At 40.0% G+C, this 24035-nt stretch overlaps 1 protein-coding gene across 6 annotated transcripts in view; it reads left to right on the forward strand.

Annotated features, from left to right (window-relative positions):
* Nucleotides 1–24035, forward strand: part of MITF (melanocyte inducing transcription factor) — a 221606-nt gene that overhangs the window by 189192 nt on the left and 8379 nt on the right. For 3 of the 6 annotated variants that reach the window (XM_032324904.1, XM_032324912.1, XM_032324937.1), the window contains exons 5-9: nt 1610–1705; nt 9048–9165; nt 12383–12457; nt 17334–17409; nt 20948–21095. In XM_032324904.1, coding sequence (XP_032180795.1) covers nt 1610–1705; nt 9048–9165; nt 12383–12457; nt 17334–17409; nt 20948–21095 — 513 coding nt within the window. The remainder of the gene's footprint in view (nt 1–1609; nt 1706–9047; nt 9166–12382; nt 12458–17333; nt 17410–20947; nt 21096–24035) is intronic. The other 3 variants (XM_032324921.1, XM_032324928.1, XM_032324945.1) reach the window with 1 other exon arrangement.

Consider the following 24035-nt stretch of genomic DNA (forward strand, 5'->3'; position numbering starts at 1 on the left):
TTAACATAGTTATGTATTTTTAAATAAGTGTCTAGATGTATAAGAAAAAGAAGAATAAGCACCGAAAAATTCTTTTTCTTTTTGTTTTTTGCTTTTCTATATTTCCTGTTATTAATTTGCATTAGTGGTTCTTTTTTTATAAGAAAAAGAAATTATTTTAAAAAACAATCACACCAAGCCCACTAAATTTATTTCCCTAAAAAAATTTACAAGGAAAGGGGACTTGATCATAAGTACTCTGACCCCTTTGCCTGTTCAGCTCAATTAGAAAATCATCTCTTGAAAGCAAACAAACAAAACTGGTGTATCTAGAAATGAAACTTAATAAACCACTGGCAGTTAATCAAAACTGACCTGCAATTATTCTTCTTAGGGGGTCACTTAATGACCCTCATTTTTTGGGGTGTTTAGCCATAGCCCTTTGAACACTTTATATGGTTTATCCTGAAATCTCACAAGAATCCAGTAAGGCAATGAGTATTATTAACCCCATATTCCATACTGGCCCCGTTGAGGCTCTTTAAAATTGAGGGCTTGGCCCCTGATACACCAAGTGGGAGAAGGAGGATTCCAAGCGCTGTGGCACTGGAGCCCGTCCCCTTTAGTTGAAAATGGTAAAAACATGTAAAGGGGCATTCCTCTGAGTTTTGAGATTTCATTGTGTACTTGTGAAGCACTATTTAGATCTGTGCGTGCATGCGTACACACACACACACACACACACACACACACACACACACACTAGCCAGCTCAAATACATCAGGTGTTTACAAAGAAATGTTTTCACAGCCTTGTCTTTGCAACTGCTGCAATGCACATGTAATCACTGTTGTTTATTATCATAACTGATGTTTTGGTACTTCAGGAATAAAATTGATCTAGTGGGAATGTCAGCTCCATGACTGTAATGATAACCTCGTCCTGCTGTACTCCTCCGGGAGTACCGAGCACACTGGCAGCTGTACAAGGAGAAACTTATTTTACAAGTCATTGCAGGATCAGTGCAGGGTTAGCCAGCAGCCCGAGAGCCGCAATGCCCCATATGTGCCTAAGAGAGTGAAGGTCTAAACTACCATCTGGATTGTCTTACTGAAGGGAGGGTCTACAAAGGCTATGGGGTATAGTCTTGAGAGAAAAAAAAAGAGAAATGGCAGCCATTGTTCAAGATAAGGTTTCCTGGTTCACCTTTCCCGTTTGGGGAATAGCACTTGAGAGCATGGGTTCAAGTTGTGGCTCTAACCCTCTTCCGTGTATGACTTTGGGCAAGATGCTTCTCATTTACGTCACTTGGCAAATTGATTTACTAACCTGCACTGATAGAGGTATTCTTAGGGGAGAATAATTTAACCCATCCAAAGCCCTAAACCCAGTGCTGGGCACCTAGTAATCCCTCACTAAGTGCTGGTTGCAGATGGCGTCCTTATCCCCTGTTATTGTCCGTGACCTAACGGTAATGTTCATATTTGGGAAGAAGAGGGAGGTAATTTCTTAGCATCTAACTGAAGAGAATTAGTGCTTAGGGTAAGAAAAGACCATGGCTGTCTCTTTGGGTGGCTTTGCACAGTGTTTGCTTTTGTTGATCTCTCTTACATTGCCCTTTTTCCTACAGATGGATGATGTAATCGATGACATCATTAGCCTAGAATCAAGTTATAATGAAGAAATCCTGGGATTGATGGATCCTGCTTTGCAAATGGCAAATACGGTATTGCTGATTTTTTTTTTTCTTAAGAAAATCTTGAGATATTTCCAGATATTTCCTTTTCCTGATCTCTTAGGTTATTTCCTCAAGTGACTGATTGATACACTTACTAAGAATATAACAGAGAATTGTGTCAGGATTGCAAATAAGTGACTTTGACGTCAGAAATTAAGAATTTCTCATGGGTTTATTGGTAACCCCATGATAAAGCTCTACATTCCCTGGAGTCCAAGTCCACTTTCAATAGGACGTTAGGCCTTCCAATTCCCCCTGACATCTAATGCCCAACTTAGTACACTGCCCCCAAGGGAAATACTATGGATAGTACTATTTACACTAGCATTCTAGTTGGCCTGAAAAATGAGTGCAGTTTTTAAAAAGGCAGCATCTTACTATTCACAAGTAATAGAGTGACTGATATTCGATTTCCCTTTCTTCAATAGCAAAATTTTTCTGATTTTGGTTAATAAATCAGTGGTTTATTAAACTTATTTCTCTCTGTCATTAGGAACCTTGCCCCTACTGGGTTTTTCTCTTTTTTTCAATGGTGTCTTATGTTTCCATTTTACCAAAGTCTTATCGTAGATCTTATTTAGTCCTTGTAATAAGTCTCCGAATCTAGTCCTTGCAATAATTCTGAGTCAAGTTGGGGTGGCATCATTGCCCTCATTTTTAGGATTAAGAAAGGTTAGCTGGTCTTGCACAGGATTACATAGCTTCGATGTGTCAGAGTCAGGACTTCTCAGTAGGCTTTGAATACCTTGTCCAGTCTTTTCCTCTCTTCTATGAGAGCAATGCCATGAGACCGTCATATCCTTTAATAACCTGTAATGCAAAGATTGACTCCCACAAGGGAGATGGGGTGAAGGCGAGTTGTTCTTCAGTGGGTATAGAGTTTGGTATTTTCAAGATGAAAAAATTCTGGAGATTTGTTTCACAACAGTGTGCATAAACTTAATGCTACTAAACCGTACAGTTCAAAATTATTAAGATGCTAAATTTTATGTCATATGTGTTTTTACCACAATAGAAAATTTGCTAAAGAATAAATTCAGATGACAAACTCTCTCAGCCAGGGAATATGATAGCCCTTACTTATTTACACCAAAATTCTTAGTGAACTTAAGTCTGATAGGCAGTACTTTCTTTTTTTCCATCTTGGTCCAGTTCTTTCGGTTCATTTACCTGAAGGGTAAGGAGGACCCTTAAAACTCCAAAGTCTTTTCTACGATCTTTAGTTTCTGTCGACTTCCTGCCCATTTAAATTTACCCTCCGATTTTGAAAGAACTGGATGTTCTGCCATCTTGACAGATGTTTCCATGTCAGACTCTCCCCACCCTCTTTTGAGCCCTTGGTTTGCTTCTGTAGAACCCTCCTGCTTCCAACTTTGTGCCTCTTGTGAGGCAGGCTGTACTTGTCAGCGGTCAGAATCCTAGGACCAGTGTGAGGAAGATACTTGGGAGAGCTTGCGCTGTGAAATTTGTAAGTATACCCAGAAACGTGGGTATATTTATGGTGTTTTCAGTGCCCTAGCAGCAATCATTAGCAATGGCCCAGTCATCCCAAACGAACTTTGCTGGATGAAGGTGGTCATTTTGCCAGTCGTGTCGGGTGGTATCTAGGTACGTTAGGAGGACTATAAAGTTAATATGATTTTTCATAAATGATCTTTAAAATTTTCTCCAATGGTGAGGACCTTGGAAGTCGTCTGAGTCAATCAAGTACTCGGTGCCTTAGTTTCCTCTTGCGTATCTTCTGTGCACCATCCACATACACAGAAAAACTAGACATCCATCTTCTGGAAAACCTCCAACGGAGGATATGCACTAAGTCGCAAGACAGGCTGGAAAGCACAGAGGTTAGAAGTTGGAGATGTGAGAGTGTATCTCAGTACATCTCTAAAGTCTGCCATTCCCCGTGTGGTCTAGCCTGTTACTTAGCTTCTTAAAGTCCTGCATTTCTCCATCTCTGAAATTGGACTGATAATTGTACCTACCTCCCATGGTCATCTCATAAACTATAGCATTGAGCATTGGAAACTTAAGCTGTACTCAACAACATCTCCATTCAGTATAATTCCTTACAACAGCAAATAGTTATGACAGTGTTTTATTCAGGTGATAGTCCTGAGCATCTGTAATGTGTCCAGCTCTACTTCAGAGTAACAATATACGTAATAATCCAGATATTGCTTACAGTGTGTCTCTCTGTGAATTCCAGACATGGGTCAGATTGCCCTCATGGAGAACTTGTCCTCATGATAACCCTTCTGAGGACACTTCTCAAGACCCCCACTTGCTTCTCTCCTTTAGACTAAACACCCATGTCTCCTCCTCAGCCATTCTACATTAGAATGGAAATCTGACTGCCTCTAAGCTAACATTAAAGATTTAATTAGTATTTATTAAATGACCTAATATGTCACCAGCCCTAGACGAGGTGCTGTGGATGAAGACGAGTAGGGTGTGCTTCCTGTTCTCAGGGGGCTTACCAGTCTGGGAAGGGGAGACCCTGTCAGACCTTGAATGGAGGAGGATAATTCTGGGGCAGAAGGACCATCTTAGGGGTGTTCTTACGTAGAAAAGATCTGCTGGGCAGAGTTGAATTAATTGCCAGCTGGGGAGGAGTAACCCGTAGCCACCCTCAGATATCACTGATTGTCCAGGCATTCATTACTTTTTTATATTTCCACCCGAAAAAGTCTAAGTGTAGACCATCAAAGTCAGCCCATGACAAAGCCATTTTAGCATTTTGCTATTAGAGAAGACCCAGTATAGAACAGAGGTCAGGATCACAGACTGAGAGTCATAGCTGAATTCAGTGCCTGCTGTTGAGTGAGCTGTTTGACCTCTTTGCCTCACTTTCTTTGTCTGGTAAATGGGAATAATAATAGCATCTAAAACTATAGGATGCCTATGAAAATTATAAGCACTAATCTACAAAAAGCACTTAGAAGAATCTTGGTTCTGATGTGCTCTTACTAAATGTTAATTACTAGCTCTTATTCTTGATAAATCTGGGTTTGGATTGTCAAAATAAATAACAAAGCTACCAACAACTCACTAACATTTTAATTTTCTTCCCCCTCAATAGAGTTTAAACTTAATGTTCTTCATGTTGGGTGTTTTTCCCCTTTTATCTGATTCTTTGATATGCTTTATTTCAAGTTAACTTCCTAAAAAAAAATTAAAGAGGAGGGAGCACTTAGAGAGGAAACTATCCTAAGGGAACTGGAGTCTAGAAATAACTATTCTGAGAACACAAGGGCCCTCTTGTACCATTACAAACAAAGAATAAAAGTCCCAGTTTACTTGTGCTAACAGTGCTCAATTGATATTCAGTGAAGGGGAACATCCAGAAAGAAAAAAATAATAACATTTTACAATGATCATTTACTTGGAAAAATATTCATTTTGGTGGAGGAACACATTGAAGAACTCAATTCAGAACAAGTTTGGGACACAGATATGTGTCCACCTTCTCTTTCTTTGTCCCTCTTAGCCTGCAGCTTCCGTCCTCTGTACTGCTTGTCTGCTGGAGGTAAAGTCTTGCCAATCAGGTGAATGTGCTGGATAAAAACCTAGCAAACACACAGCGTCACCATGTAAGCAGAAGGTGGCTCTTCCTCTTCCTTAGCTCCAAAGATATTATTTTGACCCAGTTATAGTGTTTATGGGGCAGTTTTTCTAACCCAGAAGAGAAACCACAAAATCCTTTCTTAAATATGTGTGACTGATTTTTAAATTAGAAAGCCATTTTTCACCAACCTTCCTTTTAGTAGCTTCAACAAATGGCAGCCATTAGTATAAAGAACGTAAGGCACATTCCTAGGCAGAGTCTCTTACCTTCAGCATGATTAATATTTGAGATGGATAATTCTTTTTTGTGAGGCTGTCCTGCCCATTGTTGGACATTTAGCAGCATCCCTGGCCTTTACCCACTATATGTCAGTGGTACCCTCCCCCCTAGTTGTGACACCTGAAAATGGCTCTAGCCAATTGACAGATGCCCTCCACTGATAATGGAGAAGCCCTGATTCGAACCCTGGGTGGTTACCCCAACCCTGTAGTTCTGTGTTTGGATTTGCTTTGCAGTCTGGTAAAATTGGTGCAAAGGTTGACAGCAATTAACTTAGCAATTAACATGGCACGTGGTGTAGTCGATCAAAGTGGAAATTAGCTTGACTGTTGAAAATAGACTAGAAATACAGTACTTTGTAGAAAATTGTATTACTAACCATGGCAGTACTGATCACTTGAATACAGTGTCTCACCCAGTTGACCTCTGATTCGTACAAAACCCTGGGAGGTGGGCGATAGGATTGCCACTTTGCAAAGGTGTGTGGCGGGACGTGCCTCAGGGAGGTTAGTATCACCCAGCAGGTCAGTAACACAGGCAGGTTTTAACCCAGCTCTCTGCCTCCTGAGCCAGCCTGCACCATTAATTTGTAAATTTGAGTATCCATACTTGGCTCATGAGCAGCCAGGTTTTTATTTGCTTAGAATTAGTTGGAGATTAATTGAAAATTGCAGCTTTGAATTGGTTTATCAGCAGTTGACCCTGCCCCCCAAATATTGCTATTAACATAGTATACAAACCTCCTACCACAAAGCTCTATTCAGACATAGCTAGAACCATGGTTTTTCTTTTGTAAAAATCAATTAAGACAGCATATACAAAGTGCCTTTCTAGTTTTGTGCCTGACCCAGAGTAGGAGGCCACAGAGAAATGTTTCGCAGCAAAATATTCCGGCAGGATGTATGCTGCCAATTCCTAATCGGCAAGTATCAGAAAAGCAGCCAAAGCGGGAAATCTTTTAGAGAAGTTGGGGGACGATTATAAGCTGCCTTTTGGTCTGAAAGTAATGACATCTGGCCTCAGTAGAGTGTCCGATAAGGCATCTCATTACAGAGATTACAATTCGTCTCCCTTCTTGGCACGCAGGGCTGTCAGTCCATGCCAGTCACAGCAGTCGCGTCTGCCCATCCCATTCGTGTCTGGGTGTCCCCAGTCTTGTACTCTTCCTCCCCACCCCCATCCTGAATGCCTCTCCATCCGTCTGTCCGCGTCTCTCCCCTTCCTGTTACCTGTGTCTCTCTCTTCAGTTTCCACCCCTCCCCTGGTGTCTTTGTCTCTGCCTCATTCCCAGTTTGTGTTTCGTTTGTCCTCTGTCTGTCCCCCTCCCTCCCTCCCTTCATGTGGTTCTGCGTTTATTAAGTACACATGCACTTCATTTCCTTTAGAATGTGTTTAGAAAACATGGTCTTGTCCCAGAGAAGCTTATAATTAGATATCTATCCATTCAGTGTTAATGCATTAGAGGGACTTTGTTTTGTTCTGTTTTTTTAAAGTTTACTGTATGTATCTCTTGCCTATTACATTTTCCCTAACAAATCATCATCATAACACAGTTGCATTGTTTTGCTTACAGTTTGCGTTTGAAAAGATGATAGCTATGATTCGTATTTCTAGAGGTATGGATATATCTTTTTAGCTTGTTGCATTGAATTTTGAAGCCACATTCTTGGTTTATTAACACTCAGTAGTTCCTCCAGAATCTCAAAGTCCAAAAGGATAAGAGGATAAATCTTGGGAGTCCCGCAGCGGGTTACGAGATGTCCCAGCAGCTTTGAGTTTTGATGCTCTGACTCTTTATGCTGCTGTATTAAGACATTTGTATACCTTTCACTTTGCTGTCTTAAGTTGTACAAGAATGGAACTGAGTACTCACAGAGCAAGACTGACCCCAGGAAGGTGACCTACTTCAAATGAAACCATTTAACAAAATGACAGCTAAGAATCAAAGTCACTGGTCATCAGGTTTTTAGCTAGAGGGGCTTGACTTGTGCTTCAAGGGCATTCTAAATGCTCACAGTGCATTGTTTATATGCATCTGTGAGGTGGGATAGGTGTATTACATTTTATATACATAATATAAATCCTGCCTTCAAAAAGAAGAAAAGATGGAGTGGACAAGAGAGAGACGCGTTCCGCTGATCAGTCTGTCCTTCCTGTTCTCAGACCCAGTCGTATTAGAGCAAGTGTCCTGTTTACCTGTCAGAAAGTACAGGCGTCTCCCGCCTTTTTAGCTTGGGGTTGGGTTCATGGACTACTTCTCTAGAAGCCGCAATGGGAATAGATGGTCAAGGCAAACAGTGAAAGGAAACACATTTGTATCTGTATTTTGCGGATATTTTTATCTGTATGTTAGTGGCCATTGGAGAAATTGGAAGGCGAGATGTGCAGTAGAATCTCTTCTCGATACCTCTTGGTCACGAAACAGCTTGAATGCTATCTCAAGTTACTTTTCTCAAAATTAAAGTAAAATTTAGAGTGTCTGATCAAGGATGGGCCAAATGCTCTAAGACTTCCTTGGTAATGATAGTTACAGGAATTGTTTGAATTAAGCTGGGAAGAGGGAACTTCTGCACTGACAGTAGTGAGGTCACTTAACTCTGTCCCTCTTGTCAATAATCAGAACTTTATTTCAGAGGGTAGGAAGATGAAATATCTAGGACCTCTGATGTCCACAAACATGGGTGTCCTCAAGCTTCTTCAATGAACGAGGTGCAGGGAAATTCATAGACGGAAAAAGGAAATCAGCATCCGGGGCAGAAAGTTTACCACTTCAAAATATTTAAGTTCAGAATGGAGAAAAAAGCACTCCTAAGCTAGCTTGAGAGGGCTAGATATTTCTTTACTTTTTTTTTTTTTTTTTTTAGTGTAAATTTTTATTTTTATTAAAGTCAGTGGGCTCCCTCTTGTGGCTCTACGAAAGATTTCAGTTTCAAGGAAAAGAGCTTTTCTTCAGCAATAAGGAAACCATTTCTTTTTCAGTAGAGAACACTTTGCACTTGGTTTTCCTTATAAAATAAAGAGAGATTTTTTTTAAATGGAGGGGGCAAGAGAGGGAAGGAAAAAAGGTGACTTTAATGAAAAACCTGATTTGGTGAAGAAGTCAGGCCACATAGAACCCCATTTTACAGTAATAGCCAGCATTTCCTAAACATCTACTCTGTGCTGCTGAATGTGCTAGATAATGAGTTGCCACAGTGTCCATTGCCTCCATGCTCAAAATATAACTATAAGCTGATCATAGAATCGTCTTATGGGGGTGAGATTCTGTGCCCTTTCTTCTTTCAGAGGAATAAGCTAAAGGTCCCCATTATCTAAGTGAGTGGAAAGGTAAATAGGTCATGCTTTCCTGTTTTAAAAAATGATTTTTTTTTTGTTTTTAACTTCAAACCATTTCTTTTAAATCAAGTCTGGAATAGATCTGGGCTCTAGCTAAATAACCTAGGAATTGTTCAAGCAGTTCAATTCTCTTATTGTTTCTCTCTCTAGTTACCTGTCTCTGGAAATCTGATTGATCTCTACGGTAACCAAGGCCTGCCACCCCCAGGCCTCACCATCAGCAACTCCTGTCCAGCCAACCTTCCCAACATAAAAAGGGAGCTCACAGGTAAATATTGGCAAGTGTGCCTCTTCCTGGGGATTTTCTGTTAATTTTCTGGCAAGCAAAGTTATCAGAATTGTGACCTCCAGACTCTTCCCAGTTTGTAGACATACTTTTCTTCTTAGATCTGCGCAGTGGTGAAACCATTTTTTAAGATGGAGGATTTATACTTGGAAATCCTGGTTTCCGGTATTTCTTGAGGTCCTGGGAGTTGGGGCTGCTGTCACTCCAAGGCACCACTGTTATGCCATGACACCCATCGTTGTGTCTGTGGCTGCTCTCCCCTTTGGAGTGGGGAGGCAGAAGGCAACACTTTTAATTATAAAATGTCGCCACCCAGTCTGGTGCTTGTGTTACTTGCCAAGCCCCTAGAGGCATTCCAGTTTGAGAACCGTGGTCTGAATTTTCCTTTACACACATTCAAGCCCACATTTGTCAGGATAGGGTAAGAATGAATTTCTTACATCTTTAGATGCCTCCTGTTATTTTTGCTACATCATGTGCAAAAGATTTATTACACAGAGGAAAAAAAAATAGATTATGAAATGGAGTGATGGGTATTGTTTGTTCCTGAGGCAAGTGTGAAATTACCTATTTCGCCATTTTGCTCAATGCTTTAGGGAAGGCATTTGGCCATTAAAACATGACAAAACTGCATTAGAACTGGCGTTCTACCATGATGAGTTTTATGGCCCTCACCTCATCCCCCTTTTTAATGTTTGGTCCTTGCATCTTGCAGGATTAGGTGAACGGTCTGAGAATATGAACTATATATTTGGTACAAAAAAAAATCCTGTTTGTTCAAGGGTGTCTTTTTTAAGAAAATATTTCAGAAGACTGTGGCAGGAGAAAGTTTAAAAAAACAATTTGGGGGGTTAAAAGAGGTAATAAGTTAATTACTGTGTAAAACGCATTGAAAGTCAACAAAAAGTGGGTATCCTCCCAGAAAGGAAAAGTACCGTGAAGTCTCAGAAAATAATGCTATATGAGATCTATAATAATAATGATTAAATATGGTTAATATGGCATGAACAGAATTCTTACAACTTACGTGTGAAGTAAACTTTTTTTTTTTAGATTTACAAGAAACTTATTTATTTTAGAGAAAGAGAGCGTGAATGGAGAGAGGGGCAGGAGTGAAAGGAAGAGGGAGAGAATTTCAAGTGGAGTCCGAACTGAGCACGGAGCCCGACGTGGGGCTCAGTCTCACAACCCTGAGATCATGACCTGAATTGGAACCAAGAGACAGAGTCGGAAGCTTGACTGACTAAGTCCCCCGGTGCCCCCAAAGTAGACTCTGGAATTATATGTGTGATTGTTTGTTCAAAAACAAAACAACAAAGGCCAGGGGTGGGAATGAGAGAAATGGGTTAGGGGGTATAAATTTATTTTTCTTTTTAAAAAGAAGCAGATCAACTATACACTTCTAGAATCACTTTTTTATCTTAGAAAATGACCAATCCAGACAGGAAAAGGGTAAAATGCCAGGAAAAGGAATAAATGGACAGGAATTGGGGTTCTGAACACTGCTAGCTTGAAAGGCAGAGTGAAGTAGCCAAAAGAGAAAAGGCTTAGGAGTCAGGTCTGACTAAGGGGAAAAAATTATCTTTCCCACCTGCATTAGGTTCTAGTCAGGAAGCAGAGTCCACATGGTGATTTAAACCGGAAAGGTTTAATATGAAGGATTGTTAACCGTGTATGGGCGTTTAGCTACTAGGAGAGGAAGAATACTATAGAATATCCTGAGGCTATAGAGGGGCTCTCTAAGCTTGGGAAGAACCAACCCCCCATCAAGGTCAAGAGTCTACCCACCTTGGGGAGGATGTGGGTGAAGCTATAAGATGGCAGAGAAGTTCACTGGATTGCCTTGACCAAAGCTGGCCCACAGTTGGTGGGTTGAGATGGATGGGCAGAAAACCATGGTTGTAGGGCTGGCAAAACTGAAGATAAAAAGAAAAGAAGAGGAAAAAAAAAAACCTAAAATATTGAAGGGGAGGGTATATAATTAAAAGCTGACTATAATGCTCATGTGATGAAAAAAAAAATTAGAAAATGGTTTGGATTGATCATCCCAATTGAAATAATTCAGGCTCTGAATTATTTATGTGTATATAAGTATACATAATACACATACAATAAATATATATACATATATAAGCTTCAGTGGCTATGAGTTATGCTAAAAAGATTTCTAATTTTGGGTACAATTCTGAATGATGGTAGTGTAATGTTTCAGATGTCACTTGTGAAAAGAAAGTAACAGAGGTCCCAGAATGCCAGGATTAATCAAACAACTGTCCTTTTGGTTTTTTTTTGCCTTCCGTAAGGTGCAAAGCTATCCCCCCACAGAGATCTCACAGAACTTGCACTGCAAATGTATCTTTTCAAATGGAGTTGCCACCAAACACCTCTGTACCCTGTCCTATTTTTGTTTTTAGGAACTCAGGCTAGTAGGGTCTGAGTTCCTCAGGGTCATCATTTCATTCTAGCAAGTTCTGTTGGAACCTAGCTCCAAGCCCCGCCCCCCCCAACAAAAAAGAGTCCATTTCTACCGTCAGAGATCTGACATGATAGCTTCTCTCCTCGGTTTTCATGTCAGTGTGTTACAAAGGCAAGGAAGAAATAACAAAAAGTTCTGTTGCATGAAAAGAAAATTTGACTCCCTGGGCATCGGGTGGCTCAGGGTGCTTAAGCTTCCAACTCCTGGTTTCCACTCAGGTCATGATCTCAGGGTTGTGGGATCAAGCCCCACATGGGGTTCTGCACTCAGCATGGAATCTGCTTGAGATTCTCCCTCACCATCTGCCCCTCCCGCTCATGCTCTCTCTTTCTCTCTCTCTCTTTCTTTCTGAAATAAGTAAATAAGTCTTAAAAAAAAAAAAAGAAAAGAAAGTTCAACTCTTAATAACAGAATATCAATAGCAAATTTCCATAGTTTTCTAGTTACTTTTCTTCTTGTATGTTTGTAGTATGTTAGACACCTTTGCTACTGGTCTTGTACAATTTTGTAGAAACCATGGCTTTGCATTTATTTGATATATATTGCTTTTGAAAAAATACAAGCTTTTGAAGAATCATGATTTTAAAAACCCTATTTTTTTTTATTATTAGAACGTGGTCAGGTAAGTTTCCATATCTAACTAGAGAATGAGATGTTTTGTAGTGTACGTCATTGCGTGCCTTAAACAGTTCCCATTTCTAATTACTTCATTCACGTGCACAGCGTGTATTTTTCCCACAGAATCTGAAGCAAGAGCGTTGGCTAAAGAGAGGCAAAAAAAGGACAATCACAATTTGAGTAAGTTGGTTTTATGTTCATGATATTTGGAATTGGAGTGGATGTTCCCCCTTATATCAAAATTGTTTGAAATCTTGTGGGAGGAAATTGATATGCATAGCTGTTAAAGGTACATTTATGGAAGAAAAAATGTTTTTCAGAGAAACTAAGGTTTTCCTGTATTTATCTCTCATCAAATTGAAAATTTCCCCAGTATTCTGAAGAGTATTTACTTATTTATAGTAATAGTTTTGGTGTGTGTGTTTGGTGAGAGGGACACTTGATCCCCAACTACCCAATTATAAGTGTTGCTCACACTGGAACTTATTAACAAAAGGGGATTATGGGATCACCTTCTCCAGTGAGATTTGAAAGAAAAAAAAAAATGAAATGGAAGGGAATCTGTGAGTGAGGTACCCTCCCCAATTTCTAACTTAAACTGTGACTTAAAGAAAATCTTCCAACATTTAAAATTATTTTTTATGTCTTTAATTTCCTCAATCAAATCCTTAAGTTTTTTCCTGTGAGAACTTAAGATTTTTTTTCATAAACAAAAGTAAAAGAGGCTACACAGTTTAAAAAAAAAAAAAAAAAAAAAGATTGGGTTTTGTGGTGGGAAATCATTGGCGAGTGTGTGAATTTTTCCTCTCACGGCCTCCTGTCCTCTTCTTCCTAAATTGAGTTTTAAGAATGTAGGTTACATATAAATACTTTGTCCTCATAAAAACGATAGAATGAGCCAGAATTTAAAATGATGGAATAAAGCTAGAGTTCTCCTCTGGCCCCTGGAGCCATCATCCTCGCTGTTACCATTGTTGTTGTTTTCAGTTTGCTCTTGGCCTTCCCAGCCTCTGCCCTTGTGTTTAAGAAGACACACACATACACATGCACATAGCGAATAAATAGTGTTTTTTGTAACACAACCACTGTCATGTTAGCCATATTTGTTGCTGTTGACTTTCTTACTCAGCAGTCCATCCTGAAGAACTTTTGCTGTTATTATTCTCTATCTGTGTCCTTTTTAACAACTGTTGCATACTATTCCACAGCATAACTGTGTAACATTCAATAATCCTACTACTACCAAGTGTTGATATTGCTTCCAGTTTCTCCCAGCTACAAATAGAGCCACAGTGAACATTTGCGTAATGCCTCTCTGTGTACAGGGGAGTTTGTTTCTCCAGGTTAGGTACTGAGAAACAGAATCGCTCGGTCCCAGAGGGGGGTGAGTTCTTTCTTTTAATAGATTCTGCCTTTCTCAGTTCCTATATCAGGTACAAGAAGCTTTGCTCCTTTCCACCAAAAGATTTGCACTAATATTTCTAAGGTCTCCTCCAGCTTCCAAGGAATTGGACTCGAATGAATGTATTTCTTCTTTTCAGATAACTTAGAATTAAGATCATTAAGCATTATCCAAAACTTCTCCTGACTGAAATATGGGAAACTAAGTTGTATCTTGTTAAAAACATTACCTTTGTTTAGGCACCTGAACTCTCAAGTTTAGGGTTGTCAGTAAAGTATACACCTGATCAGGTCACGTTCTGAGGGCTATAAAAAACCTTTTAAAATCTCATCTAACCATTAGAAATGAACACTCAAGGTTAGATTGTCCATTGGCATAACTTTTCCTCTCCTAGAAACTAACCTTGTGAAAGTAGCTGCCAAAACGTGCACAATACTATATTCGTTTATTTACTCGTAACTATTTATTGAGCCCCCCATATCGTACGAGGCATTTTTCTATGGAAGTGAACAGACAGACGGGCTTCCCACTCTTATGAGCTTCCATTTGAGTCAAGGACAGACAGAATAGATGAGCAAAAAAATATAGTAAGGTGGTGTTACCAGTATAGAGCAAGAATTGCAACAGTAATAAAATCTACAGGAGAGCACTGGCCAAAATGATCATTATACCATTGACAGAGAGGGAGGAATTGAAAGTAGTCTAAGTATCCATCACTAGAGTATTCGTAAGTATATTACGGGATGTCCGTATACAGCATACTCAGTGGCTATTAAGAAGAAGGGAGTTGGTCTGTTTTACCTGATTTACATGGATGTCCACAATATATGACTGAGTGAGAAGAGCCAAGTGGCAGAATAATATGTATAGTATCTCATTATATAAAAAGATCACAGTGTGTAAAGTTTTGTGTGTGTGTGTGTGTGTGTGTGTGTGCTGGGAGAAGATTTAGGAGTTTACCTTTATCATTGATAATTTCTTCAGGCATATAGGTGTTGCATGGTATAAAAAGTTGGCTTTGACTTTTTTCTGTATGCACTTTTGTGTGTTTTGGAACATTTTACAAGTTATAATAAAAAATAGCTGGGGAGGGAAGGCACTGCATTCATGAAGTGTAATATATCTAAATATTACATGATGTCAACAATATACTATTCATTTTTACTGTAATCCTACTTTAAGCGTATCATTCTTTGTTTAATACATAGTTACTGAAGGCCTTCTGGGTGCCAGATTCATATGGGTACTTGGAATGCATCAGTGAATAAATACGCATTTTTATATGTGTATATTCAGATAAACGGTAGAAGGTTCTGAGAGGAGACAAAGTGCAGGCAATGCGACAGAGTGTCGGGATGAGCCTGGGACGAGGCAGTGGTTCAGTTTTAAATAGGGCTGTCAGGGAGGCTCGTAGGTAAATTTGAGCCCATGGAACTGAAGGGAGGTGGGACACAGTTTAGTCATGACAGAAGGTGTGGTCAGAGAGGGAGAGGAAGAGAACATAGGGTCAGAGGGATGGGAGCCAACCAGATCCTTGTAGGACTTGGCTTTTGTTCTAGGGGAGGTGGGAAATGATTGGAGGGTTCTCAGCAAGGGGTTGGATGCTCTGAGTTGTGTTTTGACAGAATCTAAATAGATCAAAGTGGGTAAGAAGCGGTGGGCATGGGTGGCACAGAGATAGCCATTAGGAGCATTGCAGTCATCCAGGAGAAGAGGATGGTGGCTTCTCTCAGGTAGAGTGGACGTTGGAAGTGCACAGATTCTAGAAATATTTTGAAAGTAGAGCCAACAGACTTGGATGATGAATCAGATATGGGATATGAGAGGAAGAGAGGTACAGAATTGATTCCAACATTCTGGCTTAAGTAACTGAAGGAGGGAGTTACATCAAATGAGGTGGACAAGTCTGTAGGTAGAGCTATTTGAGTTTGGAAGACCAGGAGCTTGTATGTGGAGTATTGTGGCTGCTTATTAGACATCCCTATGGAAACATCTAGTAGTCAGACATATGAGTCTAGGGTTATGGGACATGTCTGAGCTGGAAAGACAACTTGGGAGGTCATCAGCGTATATGTGGTGTTGGAAACCATAAGATAAATGAGGTCATCACTCAGCAAGTGTAGATCAAAAAGGGTCCCGTACACAGCATGTTTGGAGAATAACAAATCATCCCAAAGGATCTATGAGCAGCTTAACAGTGGTCATATCTGGATCATAGGGCACTTTTACTTATGTATTTCAGTGCTGTTTGAATCTTTATGATTATTATATGCCTAGAAAAGTAAGAAGACATGCCATGCATCAGAGTTTTGGAGGAGCTTAGTCAGAAGATCAGAGGTCTAAAAGTTCCTTCTTTAGAACCACTGAGTATCACTATTTCTATTTTATAAAAGCTTAATGATAAGGCAGTACTTTAAGTAACTGCCTGAATCCTAGAAGTGATGGCTCAGCTAAGGGGAAAAAAAAAAAACAGTATTTGTGGGAAAGTAACATGTAATATTATTTACCTAAGTGTATGGAATGCCAGTTGGTCAAATATAAATATGTATCTGGACATACTGTTTTAAAGTGAAATATTAACATACTTATTCCAATTTGTTAGACCTTAAGTATTTTGGAATTTATTTGCCAGAGTAGGTAAATTAGAGACATTTATTAACACATGTGCTTTACTGTTTCATCTTCCCCTAAGAAGATGATAATTTAACTAATGATGCAACTGAACTGATAAAACAGGGATGCCCTCAGGACGCAGAGTATAATGAAACAAGCTGGCTTGACTCTTAAGCTTGTGTTACTCAGTCCTGTCACTGCTCAACACAGCTGTCTGTTGAGCACAGGAAATGTGGCCAGTTTGAATGTGATGCATTGGGAAGTATAAAAAAGACACTGGATTCAAAAATTTAGTGCCAAGAAAAGAATGTTCGGTATTTAAAGATTACAGGTTGAAATGATGGTATTCTGGCTATGTTGGGTTTACAGAAATACTCAAATTAATTTTACCTCTTTCTTTTTACTTTTTCAGTGTGACTACTAGAAAATTGAAAATTACGGAAATACAATACTTGCATTGTATTTCTGTTGGGCAACACTGCGCCCAGAGCAGGGAATTTTGTACAGCCTAGAGGCTGAGAATGTTTCCTACATTTTTAAATAGCTTAAAAAAAAAAAAAAAAGCCGTGAGAAGAATATTCTGCGATAAGTAGAAATTATATAAAATCTAAATTCTGGCTCCCTGGGCTTCTTGTTTGTTGGTAGACTTGCATGGCCAAAAAAAAATTGTATCCCGTTAATATTACCACATTTTGAATGTTGTCAATAAAGAAAAAAAATCTATGGAAATGTATTTTCTCTTCCATTCTTTAGGTATCTACATAATATCCTCAATTTTGCCATTTGGCCCTCAATGCCAAAAGGAACCCATTATCTGGCCCTGTAAAAATTTGCTGTCCCCTAATCTGAATACTCAGGGTTGAGTCCTGGCTGTTCCCACTTAACTCAGTACCGAAAACATGACAACAACGGGGAGATACCAGTTCGGGTTATATGGGCCTTGGGCCGGCACAGTTAAGGCACACATGGCTTTAGCAAGATCTACTAAATGTGTATGTGGCCCTGTTACTAATCGTCCCTTCCTGTGCTCTTTTCTTGAAGTTGAACGAAGAAGACGATTTAACATAAATGACCGCATTAAAGAACTAGGTACTTTGATTCCCAAGTCAAATGATCCGTGAGTACAATTCCATGTTAATCTGTGTCGTATATTTTTTTGGTACCTTAATGTTTATTCATATGTTGCAAAAAGTGCACAGCTACAGAAACTAGAGTCCAGAAATACCCCCTCTGCCTTTGGTTCCATGGCTGGTATATTTCCCATACCTTTCTTTTGGTTAGTCTCATCAGACTAAAAATTTGAGAGAAATCAACTGAATTGCATTCAAGGGCTACTGGATATCAGCTCTGAGCTTGGGATATAAGGAGGTGGCTTTCTGAAGTCTGAGACTTTTTGGCAAATGATCCCCAAGCTGCTAGAAAAAATCTCTTCACCGTTCATGCGGGACAGAGGTTTCAGTAGTGGTTTAGACTGGATTTGCTGGCAACTTGTGTGCAACTCATACAGTACCGATGGGCCCTGAGAGCTGGGATTAGAGACTTCAAGTTTAACAATAGTCAACAGATAAAAGGTCAAAAATTGGGGCACCTGGGTGGCTCAGTGGGTTAAGCCTCTGCCTTCGGCTCAGGTCATGATCCCAGGGTCCTGGGATCCAGCTGACATCAGGCTCTCTGTTCAGCGGGGAACCTGCTTCCCTTCCTTTCTCTGTCTGCCTCTCTGTCTACATGTAATCTCTGTCTGTCAAATAAATAAATAAAATCTTAAAAAAAAAAAAAGGTCAAAAAAACGTTTTTGAAAACTTGCATGCCCTCGCTGTGTTTTACCAACCTGGAAAAAAGTAATTTTCATCCTCTTTTAAGTACACGTCAGCTAATTTGGGTTTCAGCTTCCAGTCTCTGCTCACCTCCTACCCCTGTTCAGACAGATAACAGTTGTAAAGATAATTTCCCTACCAGCAACGTCAGCAAGTAGGACAACAAATACACAATTTTTATCCATTAGAAAGTGGCCCATTTGAAGTAAAGGGCTAGAGTGTATACATTTTAATGTCTCCCACAGGCATCCGATGAAATTAGCCTTTGAATATGACCTTTTAGCTACCTAATAAAATGTAAAGATGAAATCAAGCATTATTCATGCAAGGCTTATTAAATTTGCTATTCACATTATTGTCGGGGAATTTGTGACAAAATAAAATAAAATCATTGCCCATTGTAAGGTGGTCTTGATGGATGTTCAAGCAGAATTTCCATCATCAAGATTTTGCTTTCCCAGGTTTCAAGGAAAGCCATTTTGAAACTCAAAACATTCAGATTCTCAGTTCTGCAGCACAAATTTATCCTACTAAGGGGCTGTGACCTTCATTTCCTATAGTCAGTCTTGCATGATAGTTGAAATTGAATTCCCATTTTCCTGTTCTTTATCAGCTTTCACTTTTTAGCATATTCTTTTAAACTGTAGCATGTGAATCTCTTTAGCAACGTATTATGAAATTATGGGGCTGCAGTGAAAGCCTCTATTTGCATATCTTCTTTCTCTATTGTATTAGAATACTTACGTGTTTATAATCTGAACTGATAATGATCTTTAATTGTAGGCATTGTTTTAAGATAAATGGACTATAATCTCTAATGGGGGTTTTCCATACCAGTTTCTGGAACAGGCTCTGCAGCCGCTTTAGGAACATAGTCCGGCTGACCAGGGTCTTGCCCCATATGCTCTCCTCCCCCATAGCAGATCTCCTATTGTTGATTTCTATATTGGGGATCTTTTAATACTTCTGTGTGAAAAAAGTGTGGTTCTCTAATTACGAGGGAAGAAAAAAGTTTGAATACCCTTCCTTTAAGCCTAAAAGCATAATCGATTGATTGGGTCTTACAGGAGGCAAAACCTAATAAGATAATTGGTTGGAACAGTCACTTCTTAGAAACTGAGTAACTGCTTACATGTGTCATGGGTCAGTACAGGTTTTTCAACTTCACTGGCCTAGTTAAGGTATCTTTCATTATGGTTACATTTCTCTCTGGCTGCTAAAGGGTCTGTTACTCTGATCTCAGCCCTGAACATTAAACAAGTCAGCTCCGTGCTGCCCGTATCTCAGGACACCTCCCTGGGTAGCCATCTTCAGTGCTCAGACCCCAGGGATCGCCCCCCGGGAATTCTCTGCCTCTCAGAGGAGGACTTCTGTTTTGTTCTTCATCTAATCCATAGGAGGATCAATTACTTGGTGACTTGTTTTAATGACCCTCCATTCACACATCCCTGCTGATACTTCCGATATTCCTCCAGCAGCCGTAGGTTGTGGGGTAGAAGAGTTTTCATCCGTGAAGTTGTTTTTGTTTATTTTTTCATTGTCCTTGTCATTGTCATCATGAATACTGTCGATGAAAGAGCTCAGATTAATTTAAGGTGCCCCAGAAATACTACGTAGGTAATTATAATTTCATTCTTAATTATTTTTCTGGAGTCCTCTACATTTTTCAGCTCACTTTTACCTACATTTTAATGGTGTTCTTAATTTCCTCATATACATGAGTACATTACAGTTACAGTCATGAAAAACTGAAAGGCACCAAGCTCAGGCTGCCTGGATTTGAAATCCAGAAGAGTCCCTTTCTAGATGTGTGATCTTGGGGAAGACAGTTATTTTCCTCATCTGTTTAAAAAAAGGCAAGGGTGTTCAGAATATTCCTTCCTAGTCTGGTTCTTTTGAGGACTCAGTCACATAAGAAGAATGACAGAATGGTTCAGTGCCTGGAGTCTGGAGCCAGATCCTCTAGGCTTCCTGGCTCTGCCACTTCCTAGCTGTGTGACCTTGGGCAAATTACTTCACCTCTCTGTGCCTTTGTTTCCTACCCTACAAAATGGGGACAATATTAGTGCCTAGACACTGAGGTGGTTATGATAGGATCAAATGAGCTCTGAAAAACCTTAAAAGATACCTGGCACATAGTAAATGTTGTTTAAAGATAGCTGTTGTAATTATTCTGTTGAACCTTTAACACAGTGTCTGCTGTTACTTGAATTGCCTTCTAGACTTTTCATAGCACATTCATCTAAGAGGCCTCCTTGGAGTTCAGTAATGTACATGCGAGGCTGTTCACACATGTGTAGTATTACCATTTTACAGATGAGGAGATGGGGAGAGCTTTGAGAACTTGGCCGGGATATTCATGAGAAAATCCAAAGACACCACTTTTATGCTTCACATGGTCAAGTAGTAGGATCTCACGGAATTTTTTTTTTTTTTAACTGTAGCTTATTCTGCCTGCCTGAATGAGTTAATTTTGATAGTCCTAGAAACCTGTAACTCTTTAATATGGTTTTTAAGAATATCGATTTTGTAATCAACAGAACTAAATTTAAGTCCTGACACCACCTTGTCGTGGCTCTATAACAAGGGCATACTCCTCCAAACAGTGTATGTTTCAGCCCGTGCACCATGCCCCTCCCTTCCAACGTGCTCGTCTGGGTTAAGTAGGATAATGTCTAAGAGGTGGGCAGACAGTGTCCGGCACAGGACAAGCATTCAGTGAATGGTACCTGTCATCTCGTGTCATCGTTAAGATATCTTTAGACATCGAATGCCCTGAATGATGAATTTTCATTGTGCCTTGAATCCCGAAAAAGGTTGTTTTCTTCCTCTTCGTTACAGAGACATGCGCTGGAACAAGGGAACCATCTTAAAAGCATCTGTGGACTATATCCGAAAGTTACAGCGAGAACAGCAGCGCGCAAAAGAACTTGAAAACCGACAGAAGAAGCTGGAGCATGCCAACCGGCACTTGTTGCTCAGAATACAGGTAGGGGGCACGTGTTGTGAGGGGTTTGCGATACATCCCTGACTTGGACGTGGGAGGAAAGGGGATATAATGAGCCATGGGGGACTTGATTTACATGATCCTAATACAGTATCTACTCGTTATTTACGGATTGCCTCTTTGTGAATTTGCCGCTCATAAAAATTTACCATAAGCCCAAGATCAACAATCATGGTGCTCTCATGGCCCTTCGTGGACATGGGCAGAGTGGCTAATCTGAGTTAAGGTTGAACAAGACAATGACCTGCTGTCTTGTTTTAGCTCACACCGTAAGCATCCTTTTCATGGTCCTTAGTCCCAGGCTTTTCACATTTCTGTGGGTTTTATGGGTGAATTTTGCTGTTTAAAATGGCTCCTAAGAGTATTACTGAAGTTGTCTGGTATTCCTAAGCATGAAAAGGCTGGGAGGGGTCTTCTGGAGATAAGTTTCCTTTGTAGGTAAGTTCCAGTGCTCTTGGCTGTGATTTCCATATTAATAAATCAACATTGTGTATTAAGGTGTCTTTAAACATAAAACAAGGTTACATGTTGACTCGTTAATGAAAATGTGACTAAGATACTCATAGAAACCTAACTCCATATTTCTTTTAGAAGCAATCGTTTGGTACATACTAATTCAAGGTTCAGAGCCACTTTATAGAACCTCAGTGGCTTCGTGCATTTGGACTGCAGTAACAAAAGACCACCGACTGGGTGGCTTACACAACAAACATTATTTCTCAGGGTTCCTTAGCCTAGGAAGTCCAAGATCAGGGTGCAGGTAGATTCGGTGTCTGGTAAGAGCCTGCTTCCTGTTTCATAGACAGAGGTGGCATCCCTGGGTCTTCACATGATAACAGGGGGGAAAGCGCTCTCTGGTGTTCTTTTTAATAAGGGCATGAATTCCATTCATGAGGACTCTACTCTCACACCTTAATTACTGCCCAAAGTCCTACCTCCAAATTCATCACCTTGGGGATTAGATTCCAACATAGGAATTTTGGGGTGGGGCAAGACACAAACATTCAGTCAATAGCAAAAATTATTTCAAAGAATAAGAATTGAAGTTGTTTAATTACCAAGATGCCTCAGTATTCGGTGGGGGTATGTAGCCGATGGTCAAAGCCTATGTTTATAAGGAACTTGGAGACATCCAGAAGATCTTACCAAGATAAAAGTTTTAGAAGTCATTGCAGACAGTGAAATTATTTTATCTTGAACTCACGCTACTTATTTTTGGAGTGAGAAATACTAATTTTGTTATGTGGAATTCATCTGTCATTCTGTGTACTGGGTAAACATGGTACTATGAAGTTTGAAATGGGGCAGTCCTTCTGTAGTATGAGCTCATGGTACTCCTCTTAGGCACTCGGGCTCTCATGCTGAGGGTAAGGGCATAATCATAACTTCCTCCGAAACTGTCCTGAAGAAGGCAAAGAAAAATGGACTCCCTGCTCATGAACAAAGGAGTTGGCAAGAGTAATTTTCATTTACTTGTTGACCTTGAGCACAGTCCACTGGTAAGAGACAACAGAGTACCTTCTTCTTGAGTAGATGGACCCGCCTTTTACCATATTTTCAGGTTTCCAGTGCAACTGTTTGTGGCCAGCAAAGCCTGACCCTTCAGATAGCAGTGTGTTCCACCTGATGGTGTGAATCCTGGACACCCAGCCTCTCTAACAGAGTAATTCGTTTATGATAATAGTCTCCGACCTTTTGAATGCCCCAGAACATGGTTGACATTTCCCAATATCACTTCTCTCATGGCATGACAGTGATCTTCAGCAGGGTGGCAGAAGACCATTCTCCTCTAGAGGGTGCATCTTAGAATGTCCGCAGTGAAGCAGAGCTTGCATGTCATTTGAAAATCCTTTTTTTTTTTTTTTAAGTTTTTGTTGTTTGTTTTATGTTCGTATGATCATAAGTAGCCATAGGTCCTTTTCTCTTGAACTTAGCATACCCTTTTATAAAAGCAGCGTATACTGATGTGTTATTTCCTTATACAAATGTTAAAACATAGGAACTGTTTTGAAAGAAGACTAGGTTTTGTTTTCAGCATCCAAACTCGTCTCTTTGTGTGGAATACAAATATTGTGAAAAATGTGGATTGGAAATGCCATGGTGACAGCATCATAGGTTTCTTCCGGTGACAGCATGAGACAGCCTATAGAACTTAACGCGTATCACGGAAAACATTATTAATTAGGGAGGCCGTGCCCTGCAATGAGCCTGAGTTCTCCAGATGAGACTTACCACATTGTTTAGAAATCTAAGTAATGCTTTAATCAGCTGATAAACATTTTTAATTAAACAAGAGATCAGGGTGAGATGTTTGCCTCTTTTCATCCAACTTCTTTTTTTTCTTTTTGAAACAAACTACACGTGTGGGGGAGCTGTTCGTATTAGCATGTTGGTGTAGATTTACAATAGTGCATGTTTTAAGCTTGGGCCTAAGGGCTCCCTTTCATTTTCACTCCAAGTGATGCATGCAGAAATTTTCACAGAAGAAAGAGCATGAAGCCTTAATATCTTTGGAACCATAATTTTATTAAACAGCCCAAGGCTTTAAAATGACGCCCAAAGAGACTTGTGTTTCTGGAGATCGAGTAAAGGAACATGAACATACTTTTGTGACATCTCAGGCTCCCGTCTTTTATGTGTCCGGCGTCCAGAGAACAATCTGGACTGCACACTGGACATGACTTTTCAGGAAAGTGCATTTCTAGGCTTGTGGGCAAAGGTTGAGTAGCTGGATCACACTGGAGGCTGCTTGTCCCTCCTTCGTGTGGCAAGGTGACTTCACATTTATATTGTCGCTATTATATTAGGGTACGACAAGCATAGAAAGAACGCTCATAGAGAGTCGTTTGGGTTCATTTTAGGAGGGTCTAGGGATACTCAGGGAGAGTGCAAAGAGCTTGCTTGGAAGGCATTTTGCAGAGG

This window comes from Mustela erminea, chromosome 1 (assembly GCF_009829155.1).
Source record: "Mustela erminea isolate mMusErm1 chromosome 1, mMusErm1.Pri, whole genome shotgun sequence".
NCBI lineage: Eukaryota > Metazoa > Chordata > Mammalia > Carnivora > Mustelidae > Mustela > Mustela erminea.